Below are 24,281 nucleotides of genomic sequence, written 5' to 3'. Positions count from 1 at the left end.
TTGCCGTTGGGTGCGGGAGTTGGCCGAGGTTGAGGAGGACTTAGAGATGAAAACTGGAGGTTTATTTACATTATTTACAGTGAGAGTACAAAGAAATTAACAGTCATAAAGTCATTACAGGCCGGCAGCAACTCGGACGCTGCGGCCCGTGGCAAGGAGCTCGACAGAGATGAATGAAGGAATGCCCTCTTGCTGCTCCCGGTCTGTGTCTTTTAAGCCCTTCGCTGTCTCGAAGTCACGTCACGTTCGGCCAATCGGCGAGCCCGCTCAGGTGACGCCATTTTCGGCCAATCGGCGAGCCCGGTCAGGTGTCATTTTCGGCCAATGGTAGGCGCCCGTGCGATTGTGTCACACCCGGTGCACAGGGTCGCTCCTTGGGCCCCAAGTGTCCGATGGCTTATTTCTCTAAGCGGTATTGCCATCCTGACTGGCAAGCGCCGTCACAATAGGCGGAATGGGGCGACGTTTCAGTGCTGCAAAGCAGCTTTGCTTGGGCCCTGCGTTACCTAGAACCGTGCCAGGCTCCCGATACACTTTCGGGAAGAGTCAAGCAGTGAATAGCTTCACCTGCGGCGCACGAGGTGGGGGACGCCAACTCGCTTGCACGTGCCGCGCCTCGGGAACGGGGTAGATGTGCTTCTGCGCTCTTTAATTAGCTGTGACGCGATTCTATGTGGTCTGGTGAACTCGAAGTAGGCTCAGGAAACGGTCCCGTATCTAACACCGTCGCCCTAGGTCTTCGCGCCACCTTCAAGCCCGACATTCAGGCTACACCCGCAGAGCTCGCCTACGGGGAACCACTCCGTCTCCCAGGCGAGTTTCTTCCTTCATTACCATCCAACACCGCCACATCAGATCCCACCGATTTTGTCGCCAGGCTACGACGCACCATCGCCACCCTCCGCCCGTCACCTGCAGCGCTACAGTCACTACGCGTTATGGACGTCGGGTACGCTTCACGGATATTTACAAGCCCCGAGGGCTCTGCACTCCGCGAGGGGGGAGGGGGGGCTGATGTGGCGATGTGGCGACGCGCTCTCTGCAACATTTCTGCGCCGCCTCCGCCTCGTCATCGTCCACACCGGCGAGGCACGGCTGCGTGCTGAAATGCGTGGCCGATAAGAAACACCGCCACCTCAGCGTCACCGCCGGCGACAGGGAAGATATAAATGCAGGCTACCTGGATCGAAAAAGACCCTTGCTAAGCGGACGTGCGAGGCGCCGGCACGATCACCTGCTGTCGCTGCTGAGGCAATAAACCGCCGTCCTTTTTCTATGTTGGGTTTCGTCCCTCAGCTGACGCAACATTCCACACCCCGTTTATACTCTGCGAGCTAAATTCATTCCTTGCGTACTTCCATACCAGAGCTGGAGGATCGCGTGGTGCATACGTCACGCGGTCCGCCTTCTTTTTCTTTCTTTCCTTCTTTCTTTCTTTCTTTTTTCCTTCCTTCCTTCCTTCTCTCTCTCTCTCTCTCTCTCGCGCGCGTGCGCGCTTTCTTGTTGCGCGTCGTACTGCCGGTGACAGTGACAGTGAGCTGTTGCGTTTGTCTCGTTTCGCGCAGCGCGTGATTTTTGCGCGCCGTGCACGAGAACACCTGGCTAGCGGTATAAGTCAGTGCTACACGAACACTGAGGCAGACAGAAGCGGACCACAGAGCATGATCGCGCGCTGGAATACGGTAGAAAATGACATGGTTTTGTCCTCTGCGCGCAAAACGGAAGTACGTCTCTTTTGCTACGTTACGAAACGGAAAAAAAAAAGACACGCAGACATTCGGTTTGTAGGTTTTATTATTTCTCTAAAGTTCAATTCGTCTATTTAAGTACCAGGTCAAACAAATAACTGCTGTTGCTTTGCATAATTATCAAAGTCACGCGTCGCTGTGAGCGGCGTAACAACACTGCCACGTACGTAGGCTCTCTTGCGCGATGTATGTCGACTCTCCGGTTGGCAGCGCGGCGCCCTACCAGAAGAAGGGCACACGGTGTTTGGTTTGAAAGTTAACTTTTTCCGCGGCGCAGGAAAGGCACAGGACTGAAAGGGACGACGCGGACACAGCGCTAACTTCCACCGTTTGGTTTATTTTCTTAGGCGGTGTATGAATATATAGAAAACGGATATTAGCACACGCCCAGGCGCTCTTGTACAGGTTTAGTACTTTAACATTAGCAAAGATGCATGTGTGTATAAATTTAAGATAAAATGTCGTAAAGAAGAGGTTTACTGGATGCAAGATTAAGAGACCAATCTGTGAAGCCATCCCCGTCTAGCCACTCTCTGCGTGTTGTTTAGAAAATCATATTCTCTTTTTTTTTTTAGATTTCTTTTGTAGGCGCACTCACACACGTGTCCCCCCAAGCTAGCAACTTTCGCTGCTTCGATTATTTCACGACTTGTTTGCGTCGGACTTCCCCCTATTACACTGACGGGCTACGTGAGCGCGAAAATCTTTTGCGAACCGGAGGCATGGGCCATCTGGCTTTTCATTGCAGGCCTCCGCAATGAAATTGCAGGCCTCCGCAACGACCGGCCACGAGAGGCCAGTCGCGCGGCAATATTGCGCGTATTCGCGGGCTTCTTTCACGCTCGGAAAAACACTTTACGTATTACGTATTGAGCAACAGAAAGCTGTATCGGAAGTTTCTCATGTTTATCTACAATTTTATCATTGACACTTTTCATATAATTATAATATTTGAGATGTTGATTAATTAATTAAGGAGAAGTATTTTAATGATTGGAAAATGTAGATTGGAAAATGTAGGATAATGGAGCATCCGGCCTGCTACTCTACGTAAGGGAAGGGGAAGAGGGGAAGAAAAAGGGTCACAATGGGGGATGATAATGGGAGGAACGAGGTGAAGGACACATTACGCAACTGGTATCACAGGCGTGAGTCCAGGCCCGTGTCACCTAGGAAACGTGAAAGTGCACGCATTGTCTCTGTCGTCTGCCAACTCTGTGGCCATGTGCCTAGCAAGAGGTCCTCCGACAGTAGTCCATTGTGTAAATGTCTCAATGTGTCTGCCATTGTCAGTCTTTCGCGCGCATACTCAGGGCACACCATGAGCACATGTTCTAAAGTCTCTACAGCGCCACACACTGAACAGTCCGGGGAGTCTGTCCATCCAATAATGTGCAAATATTTGCGCGTGAAGGCGACGCCTAATCGCATTCTGTGTATCAGGCATGTATGAGGGCGTGGAATTCCACGCAGAATAGGAAATTTCATATCGGGATCCAGCCTTTTAAGGCGGACGTGACGAGCGTCTGGCTGGGCCCAGTATCTTCTCGTCGCACTCCTCATTAATTCCGACAGGAGGCATGTGATGTCCGGTCTGGAGAATGGCACTACAGTTCGCAGGTCATTGCTGAGGGCGCGCCTTGCTGCAGCATCGGCCATCTCATTACCGTTGAGCCCAGTGTCCCGGGATCCATTGGAACACTATGCGGTGGTGTTTTTCTTGAGCGCATGAAAGTAGCTCGGTGATCTGCAGTGCCAGAACCTGATATGCGGTGTGGCGCAGGAAGCATCCCAAAATTTGCAGCGCGGGTTTTGAGTCCGTGAAAATGCACCACTCTTGAGGTCTTTCCCCGCAGACGTGGCGAATCGCTTCCCGAATAGCCACAAGCTCTGCAGCGGTTGATGTCGAATTATGATCTAGTATGAAACATCGAGTCATCTGTTGGGCTGGTATCACCACAGCTGCTGTCGATGCCTTTGGTGTCGCGGAGCCGTCTGTGTAAACATGAACATATGTCTGGTATTCTGACCAGATGTACACGATAGCAAGTTGTTGTAGGCCACTGACGGGAACCAATGATTTCTTTAGTATGCCGGGGACATGTACGCATACGGAAAGTTGAACCATCACCCATGGTGGTTTGACGGGGTGATATGGAAGGGCATAGCCTGATGTTATGTGGGGTAGATGGTAGCGGAGTGCACTTGTGAAACTGCTGTCCGGCCGCTCATGTAGAACCGACGTCAATGGATGGCAATGGTGTCGTGTCAGTAAGCGTAAATACACACGAAGTGGTTCGTGGGACAGGTATATCGATAGTGGCATACGTGGGCTTCCTCCATTGTGCCTTTGTTGGAGGCACGCCGTGGCAACCTGAGGCATATTTTGAGTGCCTGCGCTTGGACGCTCTCTAATGTCCGTAAGCAGGAAATGCTCAAGTTTGAGAGTATCGGAAGGCTGTATCGAATGTAGCCTACGAAAAGAGACTGATAAAGTCCTAGTAATGTGCCTTCCGTGGGGCCCCATTTCATGCCTGTTGCGAAGCGAAGAACATGGCAAAACAGATTAAGCTTTTGCTTCAACATATTAACATGCCTCGTCCATGACAAACCGCGGTCGATGATAATGCCGAAGAATCTGTGGTGGGAGACATAAGGTATTATGACACCGTTAATGGAGATCGGGTAGCGGCAGACGGATTTGCGCGTGAATGCAACCACAGCACATTTTTCGGCAGCTAAGCGCAAACCCTGACGCCGTATGTATCGTGAAGTAGATGACACAGCCCGTTGTAATTTCGCACGTAGTTGTGGGCGTGTTGTACCAGAAGCCCAGATGCAGATGTCATCTGCATATGCACTGATGTGGATGTGAGGTAGAAGTTCGCTCACCAGGCCAATCAGTGCCACAAGACTGACTATCTAATTAGGCGGAACGCTTAGAATAAACTGAGTATCTTCAAGCGACGCTAAACAACATTACCTTGGTTCTGTCCAGCTACGTAGCATTTGCATATTATTAATGTCTGACCCAAGTTAAGTGAAACGCCATCTATACATGTGCACGCAATGCAGTGTGATCAATGCAAACAATTAACTCGCAAGAAAAGAATCTGATTTTCTAAACAAGACGCAGTCAGTGGCTCGACGGGGATGGCTTCACATGGTGGTCTCTTAATCTTGCAACCGCTAAGTCTCTTCTTTACGACATTTTATCTAAAGTGTATGCACACATGCATATTTGCTAATGTTAAAGTACTAAACCTGTACAAATGCGCCAGGGTGCGTGCTGCTCTCAGTTTTCTGTATATACATAGACCGGCTCAGAAAATAAACCAAACGTTGGAAGTTAGCGCTGTGGCCGCGTCGTTTTCTTCAGTCCTGTGTCCTTCTTCTGCGCTAAAAAATTGCTACGGTTTTCTTGGTCCTGTAAACCGCCAGCATAACGCCGGCACTACATGGAGTAGTAGCACAAAAGCAGAAGTTGCGCGCTTGGGAGCGCGTGCCTTTAGCGTTGGCTGTGCTGCCACAGAAAGTTGTCCCCGGGTATAGGTATCAGCCATTGTGGTGACAGCACTTAACCAGACCACACTCACAGTAATCGCAAACATTCGCTTAATTCATGACGCGTAGCTTAAGCCCTCTTGCTGGTCTCACCGGCGCATTTTTGTTTTCTTTATTAATGCTGGGAATGGCTAGCTCGGGCGTTGTGTGGACTAAACATTACATCATCTAACTGTGCCTCGATATTTCTTTTTAATTGTCCGATTTTACCGCCGTTTCGAAACAGTTCACTTTCGTAGTTTGGTGCCTCCTTGAGAGTGCGTTCAACGCCCGCTGTCCCTCTTACGCTTTTTACGTCCCTTTGTTGTTGTGCAGGCCGGAGCATAATCCATTCTACAGCAACATCGACTCGATGCCTGATATCAGGCCTAGAAGAAAGTCCATTCCTCTTGTCAGCGAGTTGGTAAGTTCGATCGCAAAGCTCTTTGTCTTCATGTTTCCGGGAAACTTATTGTACCTCTTTATATTGCCTTTTCGATTCCGTCCTCCTCGCAGCTAGTCGATACCGTCGAAAAACTGAGAAAGAGCTGCTGAAGAAAGATAGAAAATTATTATTGTTTTATTAAATATATACATGTTACGTCTGCCGCGCTTTTGGGACAGAATGAAATGATGTTGCCGTTATTGTGTCGGAAAATAAAAATAAAAGGATGAAGAAGCATGATCAAAACCTCATCGGCGAGCGTTACGATTATTTATGGGGTGTAAGGGACTCTAACGCTGTGCTATAGTCTACTTTAATTTACTATATGAGAGCAAGGCTAAAGCAACTCGCCGTTGAGGGACAAACGGGGTTGTGTTTATAGTGCACCCGCCATGTTTTCTAACCTTGCTTTCTTCCAGAGCGAAGAATTCTTATTTCTTGTCCCCCCCCCCTTCCGCATACACACACACACAAATTCATGGTTGCAAAACTGAGAGAGGCAAAAAAACAACTTACGGCTATGATATTTAATGCGCACCATATTCACACTTTCATTTTCATTGGTCGTTGATGGCTGGCGCCATTGAAGCTCGTTCGTGAGACCGGAAAGCTGCCCCTCTTGGGAGAAGCGAGCAGGAGCAATTCGATCTCGATCATAGCGCGCCCCGAGTAATTTGCGACTTTTATTGACCACGAACGGACCTCGACAAGTTCAGCTGTACTTATAATGACCCTCAGTGGTGGTTGAGACTTCTCACGAGGCGCGATCCTTGGCGAAATCACTACTTCGCTACTGACTGATGACTTTTGTTACAGGCGCTCGTGAAACCATCGCCGTTGGGAGATCTCTATTTCCACTATACTGTCCTCGCTGTCTGGCTAGCAGTGAACTGGCCACTTTGGGCCTCCACGCACCCTCACTTTTGTCTTCTCGTTCGGCAGCACACCGGGACAGACGTTTCCGTTTGTTTAAAAGCGGCTCTCCTGTAGTCAAATGATCGTTTTTATCGCACGCAGTTACACCAATAGTCTGTGTGAGCAGTCGGTGTGGACCCCGTTCTTTTTATAAACGCTTTCTTTCTCAGCGGCCTCAATTTTGCGACCCTTTTCTTTTACCTTTTTTTTTATTTTTAAGCCAGCCTCATAGTTATTTTTTTTTTCCTTTTTTTCGGCGCTCGAGAGGAAGCAGTGCCGCGTGATGCGTTATTTTTGCGTTTAATTGCGCGCTCGCGTTCCTCCCGCGTACTTTGTTTGCCGTGGAACGCGAGGCGCTTCTCAGCACGGGAGCTCATGCCGCAGGGCCGAGTTAATTGCAAACCGCGATCGGTAAATCTTTGCGTAGGAGTGTGCAATCATGCTCGCGCCTGGTAAATGGGGAGATTCCCTCGGCGTTAAGAGGCACGAGTTTGTCGTGTTAACAAGCCGAAGTCGCGCCTGGCGGCCGTTCGCATAAGCGGTTCGTATACGACGCGAGCCCGCGTGGCCTTTGGGGCTGTTTGCGTTGGACGCGCTATTTTGTCGCCCCAAACCACGCCTCCCGCCCTATTCCACGCACAGTTCCCCTCTTTGCCTAGATCTTCTTTACTCGTTATTTGCGTCGCGGATGTTAAAGAAAGGTTCGCAATAAAGAGTGGTAGGCTTTGCTGTTACTGACCTATCCTAACGGCCTGCTTCACCGTGGGCCATAATTATTTCCTGATTGACTCGACCGCAGTGAGTCTGCCATACTCTCTTTTCCCTGTAAAAATGACGCGACTGCAATGTAAACGGTAAGCTTCCAAGGATCCTTTGGTTGACGCCTGCAGAGCAACACTTGTCTTGTCTTGTGTCCCAGACAGTGGCGCATACCCACTATGGGGGATTGGCCAAGAAGCAGGCGGTTTTTCGTATGCTTAGAAGTAAAGCCAAACTAGATTTAAATTGTGGAGCGTGAGACTAGAACTGTAATTTAGACGTGTGATGAAAATATTAAGAATTTTGATAAAATAAGTTAACGTAAATAAATGAAATAATAGAAAATATTGATAATTTTAGAAAGTCAGCAAGGTACTCTTCTTGTATCTCTAATAAAATTTCAAGAAAAGCATCCCTGTGGCTAGATCCCAGTGAGGTCGCACCAAAAGAAAGAATGGTTGGTGAGGTTAGCGATAGCCCAAGTTTGGTGAATGAGTGTACTAATAGATTTCTTTGTCTTATAAAGCGGCGGCAGGAGAGAAAATAATGTTTGATAGTTTCAGGTGCACTGCAAAAAGAACATAGAGGGGACATAGCGAGACCAGACCTGTGTAAGTAAAAATTTAGAGGAGGTATACGACATCTAAATTTGTAAAAGAAACTTCCAATTGTCTTGAAGGACACCAATTATTATTCAATTGGAAGCCAAGATGGTGGAAATCAGAAGACGGTGTTAGTATAGATGTTGCAGAGTTTTGAGATATAGCGAAATTTCTGTACCTAGCCGCGGTGGCACCGTTTGTCGCGCACGAGGTCCGTGATCGACGCGCCAACACCTCTCGTGTTGTACAAAAAAAGAAAACGAGAAACGTGGGAGCACGTCCCAACTCAGAATCGATAAGAGATGCGCGCTATCAGCGGCTGAGAAGACTCTCCATGGCCCGTTGTCACAGTTGCTGTAACGCACGACTGTGCCTACACCCTCCCACGTCATCCTTTCATTATGTTGCGTTTTTCTTTTCTCCCCCCCCCCCTCTCCGATTGCATTACTGTATTTCTTCGACAATGTGCACCTTCCCTTCCACAGGATCGTCGTAGGCGTGGGATAGCCGCTTACGCCCGAAGAGAAATTTCAAGTTTCTCTCTTTATTCTCTACCTTCGCTGGAGAGATGTGGGGGCGAAGGGAGTGTACGTGGTTAGGATTGATAGAATACGGTAGATTGCTTTCTTTTCCCCCAGCCCGTCACCGTGCAACGTCCCTGCCTTCAGAAACAATCTTTTTCAGCCGCATCGCCATGCGTGTTGTCGACCTCGTATCCAAAAAGACGGACTTGCATAAACAATGGGGTTTGCGCGCCGGAGCGTTCCCCAATTCCGCCCCCGCACACATGTAGCGGCAATGTCGTATAACAACAGCACTGTGCGTAGGTGCTCACTGCGCGGCTGCTCTCGCGTCTCCTTTCTCTCTTACCGACGCTTTTCGCGTCGAAGGCCCGGCCGAAACGCAGCCACCTGTACAAATATTCCGCCGTTTCTGTTTGTTACTTTTTAAACGGTCCTTTTCTCACTCTTTTATCCCGGACTCTTTTCGGCCAGTCAACCTTTTTTTTTTTCGTGTAACGGTTCTCTACCCCATGTAGCGATTGACGGTTCTTGTGTTCCCCGCTCTCTTTTCGTCCACCTGCGTGTCGTACACTTTCACAAAAAGAGAAGAAGTAGCGCTAGACTTCTCGAGCGTCTAAAAGATAGACTGTCAACACAAATATAAATCTTTTGAATGCGTTATAAAGAAGATGAGAATAAAGTTACGACGACGGGGATTACGGGGGCGTCATTGCGTGCGCGCCCACTAGCATTTTCAACGCCCGTTGGCTTGCAATCATTCGCGCTGCTTATTTCGACCGCGGCGAGGGCAGAAGTTTGGCCCGTCTCGCCCACGGCCGGACTCGGCTCTCTCCTCCGCGCAAGGAAGCGCGGAGGAGCGAGTGAGGCTAGTCCGGCCGTGGTCTCGCCGCGCGTCATCAACGCTGACATGGCGGGTAACATATACGTAGGTAAATCAGAAAGTCATTGCCCCTATTTTTATTAAGTGCAAAATAAGGCACACACAGGTAATTACAAATTATTCTACGTACCTTACACTATGTTTCCACATGGTCCCCACACCAGTTCAGACATTTGTCCCATCGCAGCACTAAATTTGAGATGCCCCTGTAGTAGACAGCGATGCACGCGTCCTCCCCGAACGCTCATTGTCGTGTAAGTCTTCGCGGCCTTTTGCAAACTCACAACGCCACTACCTCACACTTCTCAAAGCGAGACACCTTTCCCCATACGTGGGCTGCATTTCCCTGTGGATTTCGATGGGCGTTCGTCCCTTGCTTCATAGAAAACGAATCACACTTCGTTGCTCGTACGCCGTGGACGTGTGAAGCAGGACCGCCATCTTCAACAACTGACGTCGGCGCGGAGCTACCGGCAGACAAGGCCGGGCCCATCCAAGAAAGGTGCACCGCTGGAAATGGATACGTTGACGTCGCATTTACAGCCGTAATTTGGCTAACAAAAAAATAAGGGCAAGGACTTTCTCATTCGCCCACGTATCATCTCGTCTCCACTCGCGCTTTTCCCCGACTAAGCCCGTACCTATTTTTTACGCCGTTCCCTGCTGTCCCATCCCACGGCTCTTCCATCGCCTACCTGATGCGTGCGCGAAACTCTCCGAACTTGCTTCCCACGTGGCATCCGAGTCCACGGATTGTCGGCTTAGCGTTCGGCGATGCGTTCCCTCGCTCCTTCACTCGTTATGCGTATATTTATTTACTTTGCGCCTCTCACACGACGCATTTTCCCCCTCCTTTTTCCCTTTCCGTTTCGGAATTCCGCGAGGATCAAGTTTCGACCTTTGCTCTTTCGCGATGTTCAGCATTTTTTACCCCGTCATCGACGTATTTTCACCTTTTTTTCTCTCCCTCTCTTCATGCTTCCTGGCAAAAGGTGCTCAAGGTACTCTTTTTAATAACCCCAGTTTCCCTGATTCCTCTTTTTTGTCTTTTTTAGCTTACGTAGCATCGTCGCTGAGTTTGCCCCGCTCAATTTCTCGCACTGGCGAGCTTTTGATAAAGCTTCACGTTTTTCTTCTCTTTCTGTATTCTTCTTTTGCGTTTCCTTCGTGCGCATGCCAAAGTTATTAACAGACTTGCTGTTGCATCATTCGTTTTGTTTTGCTGTTATCACTAGACCCTGAACTTTCTGGAAACGCTGAAGGGATTACGCTCTTTCACAAGAAATGTTGTCTTGCATATGATTTTTCGCTTTGTATTGCGTTATTAGAGACCAATATCCGACCTTGACAAAATGTCGGAAGTTGGGTAATAATGCTTACCCCTCCCTCTTTTTTTCTTTCATGCATGCTTGCTTGTTCGACGTTACGTGCTAGTTAATTCTTTGCTTATTTCCCTTGCTTATGGACAATTTGAATGCTACATTCTATACTGGAGTGTTATGTCTACCGTAGCACGTATGTGATTTATTAATGTTGTTAGCAATGGCCGCAAAAAAAAATGCACGCACACATCCGCGAGAGTCTACAATCATTGAGGTGTGTTGCATTGTTCTTTTTTATGTTATTGGGAACAACTGTTGTTAGATGCACTTTGGTTAGCGCATGCGTTAAGTAAGCAGTTCATAATTTGTTACCTCGTTTTCAAAAGATTGGCTTTGGCAGTGGGAACGAGTCCAGATAAAACATGCGAAGGCAAGCCTGAAATATTTAAAATATATCTCAGCCTCTCATTTTGCACTGCTTTCATTGACAAAGTTCTTAATCAGCACATAACGCTGTAATCTTTTCGCTTGGTTCTTGCAACATATAAAAATTTTGTTGTTTAAAAGTTGTTTTAAATATCGTCGATGTCTGTGGTTAACCGGCTGCAGTGAACCGAAAAAAATAAGGGCAATAAGGAATTCTCATGCGTTTAGTGAATATAGACTCTTTCTAAACCTCGCACCCCTTCGCATGATCTCTTTCTCTCTAGACTATGGCTGCCACCAAACGGAATGCCGCATTGACATCAGTTGTTCCCCGGACACATCCCAACGACGAAGAACTGGTAAGTGTTGCGTGTGGCTTTCGAACGTCTTTCTTCGACACTTTTCTTTTCGCGTTGCCGATATCCCGTCCTGAATAAAAAAGCCGAAGTCCATGCAGATCTTCATATGAGACATTACTAGGATCGTTTTGTTATCATGAGAAGCACTGTATTTAGCTGTATCTACCGATCACCGAGTTCTAGCGTAAACACGTTTTACTGCGCTCTAGATGAAATTTTACGTGCTGCTTTGAATGAAAACAAAAACGTGGTTATCATGGTAGACGTAAATATAAATCGTCTATATGAGGGCTGCTCTTACAGCAGAGAATACATTAACATCTGTCGTGGATACGGTATAGAGTCATTGTTACAACTTCCCACTAGGTGCCTCTCTAACTCGGGTATTCTTATCGATCGCGCATTGACAAACCCTTTTTCTCGTCATAAGGCTTTTATTGTACGAAGCAACATAACCGAACACTTTCCAATTGCGCTCTGTTTCCCACGTCTTCATCACGCCTTTGAAACTCTGTACACAAAATCCATGTTTGTCAAAAAACACTTCATAGAACTAGTCACCAGTACAGATTGGTTGCGCGTTAAATCATTAAATGACGCTGACGCTTATTATAATAAGTTATCTGGTATAATTAAAGCTTGTATATTGTCAGCAACAACAGCAGTTAAGTGCCATAAACATTCTGCCTCCCCTCTAACCCTTGGCTTACACCAGTATAACTGAAGAGCATGTGCAAGAAAGAAAATCTTTATCGTAAATGTAAAAATTCACGATTTAATCAATCTTTTACTCTTCAGTACGAGAAGATTTGCACCTTACTGACGTACCTACCTTAAAAAAAGCAAAGGAAACTTACTATGAAAATGTAATAAATCAAACCAGGAACGATTCCCGAAAGCAATGGCAGGTACTTAATGTGACTCTGAATAAGAATACTACTCGGAGCAGAATAACGAAAATTCAAGAAAAATGCTGCATACTTACAAATCCTAAAGATATTTCACGCGCATTCAGAAACTTTTTTGCTACTGTGCCCGATATTCCCGGCGGTAATGACATGTCGCGCTGGTCACAACCATCGTTTTTATCTTTTCCCAATCGACACCCAGTGAAGTTCGCGCAACGATTTTGAATGCTAAAAATTGTAGTACTGCTTTGTATTCCATATGCGCTTATCACATCAAGGAAATTGTTGACAGCATATGTGAAGCTTTCAGTCACATTGTCAATTTAATCTTTAAAACTGCCGTGTTCCCCAGTGACTTGAAAAGGTCAAACATAATTCCTGTGTATAAAAAAAACGAGACGTCAGCTTATTAGCAAATTACAGGCCTATATCAATCTTGCCATGTTTTAGTGAAGTAGTAGAAAAACTAAGAGAACAGCGCGTCACTAACTACTTGGACGAGTTCCAACTATGAACACCAAGACAGTTTGGTTTTCGTCCTGGGTGTTCTTCTGACGTAGCTTTAATCACGCTCACTGACAAGATCAAAGCGGAAATTGATGGGGGCAGATTCGTAGACATGTCTTTATTGATTAGCCAAAAACATTCGATTCTTTTAATCACAGCAGTCTTTTTACTAAACTCAGCGCATACAGCATAACAGGTCCCTCCTCAGAGCGACTGCGAAGTTAGTTACGCAGCAGACAGCAACAGGTTTGCGTTTCAGGAGTGCTGTCTGGCACAAAAGTAATTAACATTGGCGTTCCACAGGGGTCCGTACTCGGTCCCCTATTATTTCTTGTATTCATTAATGATTTCCCAAGCTGCCTAACTTCTGCAGAATGTCTTCTGTTCGCGGACGACACTACTGTTTACACTTCCCTGGCCACATCTGTACACCGACTGAACGTTTAAATGATGAACTAAATAATATCAGTAGTTAGCGTAAAAAATTAATTGCTCATTAACTCTCAGAAAACCCGCCGTTGTTGCTTAGTAGCTATGGTGTCGGGCTGCTGAGCACGAGGTCGCCGGATCGAATCCCGGCCACGGCGGCCGTATTTCGATGGGGGCGAAAACACCCGTGTACTTAGATTTAGGTGCACGTTAAAGAGCCCCAGGTGGACCAAATTTCCGGAGTCCCCCACTATGGCGTGCCTCATAATCAGAAAGTGGCTTTGGCACATAAAGCCCCATAATTTTTTAACCCTCAAAAAACAAAGTTTTTTGTTTTTAGTTCACGCAATCAACCTCAACTTAACCTTCCGCCAGTGTACATAGCGCCTCATCCAATATTACCATATAATGAGTGCTCGTTTTTAGGTGTTGAGTTGAACTCCTTTCTAAAGTTTAATTTCATGTCAGCTTCTTAAAAAATAAAACTGTCTATGGTATCAGGGTGCTTTTAAAGGCCAGACACTACTTTCAAAAGCACACTCTCCTGGCATTGTGCTATGCCTGTATTTTTATAGCCATTTAAATTATTTTATCAGTTCTTGGGGTCTTGCATATCGCTGTCATATAGCTCCATTGCAGCACATCCGAAATAACGCTGTCCGTATCATCGCATCGGCTCCTTATAACGCTCATGTTACCCCCATATTCACTGAGTTAAATCTCGTCACAATAAATAAAATTGTCTGGTACAACCGCAGCATCGTTATTTACCGCCTACTTAAAAACCCCCAATTACATTATGTCATTGGCAAAAATAGTCTTGCTAACCCTAACACTACTAGGTTGTCTTTACAAAATAATATTTTACTTCCAAACTGTTTGTTTTGCTAGTGCGAAAATGTGGAATATGATTTACCGGCTCATCTTCACCTGCATTATTATCATATCGGCGTTCACTGAGAGGTTGTATTACTACTTTGTAAACTGCATCTCCTCGATGCATTTTTTTATGTGGCTTATGTGCATTTTTTGTGTTATGATGTGTTTCCGTGGGTATTATTGCTTTAACACTGTATCATGTATTCCTTTCGTATGGTTAATGTTAGCCGAAAACGCTAACCGGAGTATGCTAAACCCCAATTACGCATTACTGCAGTATTGTTTGTTTACACACAAAAAAAAAACACGCAAAGTTTAGCGTCAGCACCAGTGGATGTATTACCAACCTATAAATGTGGCTACGTTTAGTCTTTTTTTTAAGTGCATTCAAATCAACAGTTGTTAGCGTAGGAGAGCTGCGTGTTCGTCAAGTTGGCGTTCTAAATTGACGTCCACGTTCTTAGCGCTACGAAATACAAAAAAAAGACAGGGCGGACACACCACTTACGCTATCATTGGCACGCCTATACGGGTAGGATAGTGGTTAGCCTGGGGTATCATAGTCCTTGCGACGATAAATGCCACAACGGCGCAAACGAGGCTCTGGCGCTTGTCGGATTGTCATTTGAAAGACTGCTCACACACAGCGCGTACTGGGTTACGAGCTTCAGGGAAAAGGCGTCCACGTAAAGCCCGTTCCTCCAGCATTTTGCGATTTACTTCTCGGCACATGCGCGGTACATTCACTATCCGTCCGACATTCGGAGTTAGCTGCATTTGGCTCAACTGTATTGGAAATGGGCAATCAGATAGGGCTTACGGATCAAATTCTCTCGACCGTCGCAGTCTTGTGACTGTTATAGGACAGTGTATCGAAACCGGACCGATCGAGCTGATGGCTGGGCAGTGCCCGCTGACGCGTTGGCCTCACCGACTTCTTTCTGCAGAAGACGCACGTGTACAAGAAGACGCTGCAGGCGCTCATCTACCCGATCTCGAGCACGACGCCGCACAACTTCCAATCGTGGACGGCCACGTCGCCCACCTACTGCTACGAGTGCGAAGGCCTGCTCTGGGGCATCACCAACCAGGGCCTGCGCTGCACCGAGTGCGGCGTCAAATGTCACGAAAAGTGCCGAGATTTACTCAACGCCGACTGTCTGCAAAGTAAGTAACGCCTTCCTGCAACCGCGTATAGAGCGAGGTGCGCGTTTATCACTGTCGACTATACCTGCAGAATGTTTTTATTTTTTCGACATTTCAAGACACGGTCCCGTTTGTTTTTATTCCGAACTTGTATGTTCCATTCAAAAATACTTTTTCTTTTTAAACTGCAGTATTAGAAACAAAAAAAGTAATCCGAAAGTATAGTATGTTAGTCATCGATACTGTACCGCGCTTGCCCTTGTTTATTACTTCGCGTTGTCAAGAAGGACGACAGTGAGAACTCCCCGTTCCAAACACGTGTCTTTCACCTGAAGATCATATAGTGGCGAAGTCACAAATCAAACCAGCGCATGCGTGTTATATAGACTGTCATGTGACTGCTTCGATGCGCTTCGCAAGTGGCGTAAACGAAGGCCGGTTGTATGCCCGTTTTCAGCGGTTGTTCCTCTTTTAGTTGGCAGCGTTTCCTAGCTCAACGATAGTTTGTGCGAGCTTGGTGACAGTGCGCCATCAGGTCTGTTGCTTTCTTGTCATTTAGGCGTCATTAGCGGCTTTCGACCGGCCCCATCTCCGCTTTACTTGAGCAAGCCAAATACCGTAGGCCCTCTGCCACGGCGGCAGCCGCATCCGTCGCCCCCCTTACCTGGCGAGCATTGTCGTCACCCGTTTCTCCTCCAGCTTCGGCGTTCAATCATCGCCGCGTTCTTGCCTAATTTGCGGCGTTCCCTTATCTTCGTTCTCCCGAATTGCCGGCCACTCTGCGGCTGCCTCCCATTTGTTGACTGCCTGCCCCAAGCTGCTCGAGGGTCCGCCTTTTCTTATTGTTGACCCTTCCATTTTATTCCTCCTTCTCTCTATTCGGTTTTTTTTTTTCCCCTCTTCTTCCTTCTGGCCTCGTTCTCATCATTTCCTGTTTCCGTGCTGCCGCCATAGTTTGACGCTTCTCATCCGTCATCAGTACTGCATCGGTTATCAAGTTTGCCATACGACAGGTTCCCTTTGCTTTCAACGTCTGTCTTGATTACTGTCTGCTGCTTATGTTTGTCATCCCTCTAATAACGTCTTACAGTGGCGATGTACTGTCCAGTGCCACCGGTCAGATTGCTGTAGCTGCTCGCCTGCCTATCTCCTCCTTTTTCTTTTCCACCCTAGAAGTAGCCTTTCTCTCTCGCTCTCTCTCGCTGGAATTTGGGGAAAGTTTGAGGGACGCAGTTTTCCTCCTTGGTGCGCGTTTGTGCAGACGTTTCGTGACGCTACTAAACGCACTTAACAAGCAGTATTGGGGAAAGAATGTCTAGCTTACAGGGCAGCACTGTGCCTGCATGCTAATCTGTATTATGGTTTTTTTTACCACTGACACTTTCAGTATCAGTGAAATTATCCAAAATTATCTTCTATTTCTTTTATTAAAACATTCCTAGAGCACTTACAGTGACTTATGTCCTGTAAAGGGTGCACCTCCTCATGACAGATGCACGTGCAAGGAAGCCATATTTGGTTTCGGAAGAAAACATGGGGGACTTCCAGTAGAAAGGCATCGTTAAAGTTTGGCTATTGGAGCTTAGCCTTACTAATGGTATTCATTTTTTATAACTTCTAAGAGGAAGCCTTACCTAGGTGACTCCTCCCTATCTAAATATGGGGGAAAATAAAGGCGTTACTGTCAACAGCCACTGAGCACCTTCAAGCTGCATTTGTTGAATTGGAAGAAGGAAGTGAGTGAACAATTTTATCTAAGCTTTAATTTGGTTCCTACTTTAAATTTTTTAATAGAAAAAACTGTTACAAGCTGCAGACTTACTGCAACAACCATGTATATTGCAACTTTATGGCAGGGTGTCTACCAACCGGGAAAACCGGGAATTCTCATGGATTTCGAATTGTCTGGAAATAGGGAAAGCTCAGGGAATTTGTGCTTCCATCAGGGAAAATGAGCTGTAATTTTATTGAAGGGGAACGAAAGTCGCGGTAATGCTGGCTCGAGAAACGGAGAGGAGTCATAACGAATCGTCTTTGACGCCGTGTCCGCTGAAGGGAGTTGCCAGTGTACAGTCAACGACCGACTTTCCAGACGCCCGATAATTCGGACGGCTTCGCGGCACCACCACGTACCCCATAGAGTCAATGTATAAGAACGTCTGGAATTTCGGACGACAGAGCCCTTCGCCGTCCGATTTTCTGGACCTTTTGACAATTTTCCGAAACGGCATTAATCAAAGGCACCACCGCCGCCATTTTGATTTTCTCGCCGCCTCGAACCGGCGCTCACACGCAGATCCGCTGGCAGCCGTAGGCCTAGCTACTTCGCCGTTCGCTATTAAGCTTCTTGCCGTTCTGCGCCGTGTTTTTCATTGAACGAATTCGCCGCTGTCAGCGATGGCACTGACTCCGCCTTTGTGATCCTCGCGATTGGCTTCGTAGCTTGGAAAGCACGGCGCGTTGCATAATACCGGTTTGCGAACGCTAGCTTCGCCTCAATACAGTAACGATAAGCGGTGAAGCATAATTAGCGTGAGAAGGGGCAATCGCCCCGGGGCAGTCTGTATTCCTTAAATATACACACGTGCACCCGCCATCTCCTGTCACAGTACGAGCACCGATATGCCTAATAAGTGTACTGGGAGGCTTTCAGAGCTTTTTCAGATGTGCCTGTGGTGATTTTAGACCTTAAGGACAGTAAAAGACATTGCAATCATTTTTTTTTTCAACTGGCCGATTTTTCAAGCGTTTTCGCGGCCCCTAGAGATTTCGAAAAATCGGCCGTTAACTGTACAAGTGACCAAAAGGATGTTTCAAATGGTCCGTAGGGCGAACGCACGGTGGAAGGAGGACGAGAACACAAAGGACCTAAAGGAAAAGGAAGCATGCCGCCGCCATTTTGAAGGAGCTTGAGCTCAAAAAACAAAGTGTTGGCTGGCGCCAAAATGCAGGTGTCCCTCATCCAAACCAAAATAAACTCTTTAAAGCAGTGAAACACAACACTGAGGCATTGTGCACAGGCTGAGAGTATGTCAAAAATCTCAGGACAGTTGAGGTTGACTTACCAGCTGTTGAGAGAGAATCTGACTTGTGACAAAGTTCGGTCCTCATACCAATGAGCGTGCTATCAGTTGATAGAAATAGCTCATATTCGAAAATATTTACTTCTGTATGTGTCATTTTTATTCGTATTTGAGAATGTTCGACTTGATCTGTAATGGGTCTTGCTATTCTTTTCGAAGAGATTTTATTCGCTGTGCATTTTACGAACCCCTCCCTTCTGTTCTCATCTTGAATAAAACAAACGCTACTCCTTACTATTCAAACTGCATTAAGTAGTTTTTTTTTTACTTGCTTACTAGAGAGTAATAGCATGACATAAAACAATGTTCTCTATCACTCAAGGAATTTTGCATAGGAACACAAGGAAAACCTGGAAAACTCGGGGAATTTGGAAATGTCAACTTGGTAGACACCCTGTTCAGCCCATCAAGCTGCTGAACATAGTAGCTTTTCACTGCAGCTTGACCCTTTTTGTAAGAGGAAATCAGCATGTTTGTTTAATTGGCTGGTGATTGATTGATTGATTGATTGATTGATTGATTGATTGATTGATCGATTGATTGATTGATTGATTGATTGATTGATTGATTGATTGATTGATTGATAACTGAGTATGCCTTTTTTTATATTCTTACTTTTGTTGTCTAACAGGGGCAGCGGAAAAAAGCAGCAAACATGGTGCCGAAGACAAAGCTAACAACATTATTATGGCAATGAAGGAGAGAATGAAGATTAGGGAACGCGATAAGCCAGAAATCTTCGAATTGATCAGGTAAGTAGCCTTGTCTAAATTTCCAAAACATGATTGTGACTTGAATGTACTACTCTCTCACAGAACGAAAGCCTGTTGTTCTGCTGACTCACCTTGCTAACCAGCTTGCTCATGTAACAGTCAAGCTATATTACACTTATTTTTTGCATGCACATTTGGCATCTCTGAAATGAGCATAGCTCATCGAAAGAGTGTAAAATTTTTTCTAATGGGCCTGATTAAAAAAAACCTCTTTCTACTCTTGTATTAAGTACTTGTAATGAAAAGGATAATTATGCCAACATACATGCCAGATATTTTGGCTTAATTTTAGGTGTACATTTGTAGCATATTTTGTCAACTTCTTACAGGCATGCGAACTATTTGTGTGAAAAATATGTCACTTTCTATGTGATGTGTGTTCTTTGGTTTGTTGTAAATTTGTATGGGTGCAGAATACAGTTGGCTTCCAATAAAATGGCATACCTTAATTTACTTTTTGATCAATTCAGTCAAGTTGCTCTTTATTATGCCAATGCATTTCTCTGGAGAAAGATAGCAAATATTTTTTGCCTAATGCATCAAATATTCAATAACTCAACCTAGACAGCACCACCGACTTACATTACGAGTGATAATGGTTGTGCTTAAGTTGCAAACTTCAGTGTAGGGCGTTCACATTGTGCCGACTGTACTGTCGATGCTCCTGGCATGCCACATGTCATGCACACAGAAAGCCAAAGAATAATGATATGAGTGCTTCATAATCATATTATGATATTTAGCTTGTAATACCTCAGAATTTAATTATATGAATAAACTACAAGAGAACCTAGTAGGACAAAGACGACAAAGTGGGCGTGACGAAAAGGAGTGTCTAATGGCAAGTAGGCACATATGCACAAGGAGGTTGGAACATGACTCAAACCTGCAGTTATGAGTGCGTAGATATGGCTCTGTAAGCAAGCTTATATTGCAGTAAGTCAGTAGCATGCACGTTTTCACTGTTTCGAAGGCATTGACAGCAGCTGCACTATCATTACATGCTGAGTGATGTGGAAGCCCAACAACAGATAAACATGGGCTTGCTGGTGAATGTTCATTCTTTACAAAACAGTTTTAAAACAGATGATGACCAAGAGTGGAAGGTGGACACACAGTGTTGTTCTATGTGTGTATGTAATTGCATTCACCCATAAACTTGCAGTTGTGAGTCAACTCTCGAGTGTGCATTGTCCTTTCTTAGTCCTCATCTGTTTTAGTGCTGTTTTGTCAAGTACAAGCCCAAATTAAACTGGCAGAAAGGCTCACATTTAAAAAAAATGCTGAGCATATTTTGCACTAAATATTAGCTGTTTGAGATATTTTGCACAACTCCTTGATTTATTTACAGATGACCATAGCTGATGTTTTGATCTAAATTGCAGCTTATTTTGTCACTTTGGTCTCTTTGTTCAAGACAAATATCAAATAATTCAAACTATTTCACATGTTTCAATAAAGTCAAATAAATGGAAGTTCACTGTGCCATGTTATACTGTGGGCACACAAGTTCCCAGGAATTCAACTCCTTAAAATTTTCTAAAAGGCTAGTTTTAGTTCTTATCCCTTGTGCCATAGGTACAAGATATGCTCAAAGAGTATATTGGCCTACTGAAACAAGATGTGCCTTTTACTGCAATTGAATATGCGGCTATGTTAATATATATAGCTATAAACGATTGCATCAACAGATGTCAAAGCTACTTGTAAAAATAATTTTTTTTATATTACATTGCCATTGTGAGGTTCAGAGCCCCAGTTACTTTTTTAAATATATCTAATGCAGGTCTGCAAATGTTAACATTGTTTTGCTGTGTAAAACTCCATATTGAACTTAATGAGGCAATAATTTGACCATGCTGACTGCCCTGTTTACCACTGTGTTCTGCAGTGCACACTCACATTTTTTTTCTTAATAATGTGAATTTCTGTTTCTCTAATATTTTTTTACCTACAAAATTGTGTGTGGAGATTTAGGCTTTTTTTATATAATGCAATGTGCTTACACAGAGACTGTCTAATCAGTGAGTTTCTAACTCTTTAATTGGATATATAGGCACTGCTGCATAGGTAGAGAACTCGTATATTGTTGCATGGAAATAGCACTCAGTGATAGCGATGTTTTAATGTGACAGCTTTATTTAATATGAATGCACCCCACCTTAAGGAATGGTAATCTTAATTAGTTTCTTTCTGCTCAAAGCAATTAAAAGAAAATGGTGCTTAGGTTGTTTCATCACTCTGCCTCTGTTACTATGTTCTTGCAAGAATGCACAACTGCTCACTAAACATAAGAGTAAGGCATTTAACTCCGCATACTGTACTTAGCGTACATTTTCTTTAACACGAGGTGAAAGTTGCATCTTATTGCTTTCCCAGTGAGTATGTTTCTCCTTTTCACCACGCTTCAAACACTTATTCAGGATCTCTTAACAATGATCCCATTTTGTATGATCCTATAACTTCAATATGTAAGCATTTTTAGGCGACTCACCTAGGGGATCTGTTCATCGGTCCATTGTTAACGCATAACACGATGCCCTCCATGAAGAAAAACAGAATAAATTCGAAAGTAAAAATGAGAACAAGAATGTTTACGATGGTGAATTTCAAGCCTACAAACCCACACTCAGAAGCCAAGTTTCTTACCCACTGGGCTAAAAACCCACGCTTGCAGAAGGGGAATATATATGAACCATATGAATTTGCTGTACTGCATTTCTGTGTTGTCGCACAACGCAGAAAGATAAGCAGTCAATGAGTTGATAAGGATGATGAGGAGTGATGAGGGGTTATAGGGGTCTGATTGCAATGGATAATGGTCCGACGCAAATGGATATGGAGCTAAAGAATGATAAGGGCTTAAAATAGTTAGAGAAATTTTGATAAGGTTGTTAAGGACCAATAATGATTGATAAGAGTCAGATCAAGTCCAGTAAGGTTGATAAGGACCAATAAGGGCTGATAAGGGTCATATCAAGTCCCATAAGGTTAATAAAGACCACTAAGGGTTCGTAAGAGTTGGATCTTGTCTGATAAGGGCCACAGCAATTCTGATAAGGTTGATAATGGCCGATAAGGATTGGTAAGGGTCCAATTGAGTCCAATAAGGTTGATAATGACCAATAAGGGTTGGTAAAGGTCAAAAGGACTGGATCAAGTTCGATAAGGTTGATAATAACCAATCAGGGTTGATAAGGGTTTATGCTGGTCGGATAAAGAGCGAAAACAGATTACAGGGCCACTAAAGCATATATTTAATGAACTGTCTACTGCTTCGTCAATTGTGGCAAACAACAAATGTCACGTCGTATGCGTGGAAATGAGTAAGTGGCACAATGCTTATGCATACTTAGATAACTCAGGTGGAGTTCTTCATAATGTTTTCTTTGCAACTGCAGTATGTTGTCCAACCACTTCATGACTTCTTATTACCATAAGATTGTTACCTGTGATTTTGTGCAAAAGAGCAAAACCGCACATTGAAAAAATAAATTTACTCTGGCTGCACATACTGTATTGCATAGATACAGGTTTATATGACTCAGCCTCTTCACTTTAAAAAGGAAGGCAATGTTGATGCTGCACATACTAGGCCACTCGTATATTAAATATTTTCATTACCTAGGAGGGGCCGCTCATATGACACAACCAGCGACCATATCCAGGACTTCTTTTATTATGATCATAGACTTTGTAGAAGCAGGACATCCAATACTGTGTGTTGTACATTGTTCTCATTTCATTTCAGTAACACAGTTCTAGATTGTTGTGCGACAAATTTGTGCATGCAAGCAGTACCACTCGAGGCCTTGGTGCATTCTTGGGGGTGCTTTACCAAAGCAAGTACATTTGACCATAGCTGCTTTTATGCAGATAGAGATCTGAAGAAGCTGAGATGCATTTCTAGAACACTGTTTCATCATTACACATAGTGAAAAGTTAATAGCCTAAGATCATAACAGAAATTGTGCATGAGCTAGTTGTACATAGTGATAGGAGGATAGGGTGTGAAAAAATGAGGACAAAGGCTGCACATCAAACACACATTTTGTCACTCATCCTATCGATGCGTGTTCTTTGCCCTTATTTTTTCTAACCCTAATCCTTCTACCAATACGTATGTAAAATTGTTCTTTTCTTGTGGGATTTTTAAACTCCCAGACCTTATTTGCAGTCGCATGGAATGTGCCTGCGTAAAATAAAAAAATATGTTTGTGCAAGATACAAGTAGGTTATCACCGGCTTAGCTTTCTTATCTGTCTACAGCAGCTACCATAATTGTCATTGTTCTAACAAGCTCCAGCAAAGGGAACAACTTTCATTAGCACTCATAATAGTGCAACGCCTCCAGGGAACCTAAGCTGTGGTAGTGGCATATATTGCTGCAGAACTATGCTATGAGCAGAGTATCAGTTAGCAGGGCGATAATATGACACCCAGCACCTCAGAAAATACAATAATTATTAGAGCGTGATATAATAAAAAGCCAACAAATTTTATGCCTTCTCAAAACTCTTCTTTCAAGGAATTAACAAGGGGGCTTTCAAAGTACCTGTTGTACACACTAGGAAATCATGCAACAGCAATAAAACTTTAGATGCTGCAATTTAGTTGGACACTCTGTTTCCTTAGCAGCAAGCAGAAAGCACCTTAAATATACCACACCTTGCAAGACATAGTTGTTTGCAGAAAAATTTTATGAGCACAATCTCACGCATGCCATTGTTAATGGGTGTACTCTTCTGCAGCCTCTTTGCCCAAACCTGCTATATCTTTGGCTCAGAAGCATTTGCAGAATTGCTTGAATCTCGTTGCGATACAACAATAAATGTTACACTGCTTCAAACACATCTTTTTACCATGACACTGTCAACAGTGTCAATGAAAATCGCTGCGGCCAATATGCAATTTTGTAAAGAGGATACCCTCCTGCTTTTGTAAACATGCTGTTTTTACTTATGTAAACTAATTTATGTTATGGTATTCGATGAGAATGTTATCCTAATGCCTTCCATTCTAGTTGCAAAGTC

General features: G+C 44.7%; 1 protein-coding gene across 6 annotated transcripts in view; it reads left to right on the top strand.

Annotated features, from left to right (window-relative positions):
• LOC126542789 (protein unc-13 homolog B-like) overlaps window positions 1-24,281 on the top strand; it is a 282,991-nt gene that overhangs the window by 164,307 nt on the left and 94,403 nt on the right. For all 6 annotated transcript variants that reach the window (XM_055077447.2, XM_055077445.2, XM_055077446.2 and 3 more), the window contains exons 3-6: window positions 5,628-5,715; window positions 11,449-11,523; window positions 15,194-15,413; window positions 19,107-19,227. In XM_055077447.2, coding sequence (XP_054933422.1) covers window positions 5,628-5,715; window positions 11,449-11,523; window positions 15,194-15,413; window positions 19,107-19,227 — 504 coding nt within the window. The remainder of the gene's footprint in view (window positions 1-5,627; window positions 5,716-11,448; window positions 11,524-15,193; window positions 15,414-19,106; window positions 19,228-24,281) is intronic.

This window comes from Dermacentor andersoni, chromosome 2 (genome assembly GCF_023375885.2).
Source record: "Dermacentor andersoni chromosome 2, qqDerAnde1_hic_scaffold, whole genome shotgun sequence".
Lineage (NCBI taxonomy): Eukaryota > Metazoa > Arthropoda > Arachnida > Ixodida > Ixodidae > Dermacentor > Dermacentor andersoni.
The sequence above is the reverse complement of the archived record's forward strand: the minus strand, read 5'-3'. Positions and strand labels throughout refer to the sequence as shown.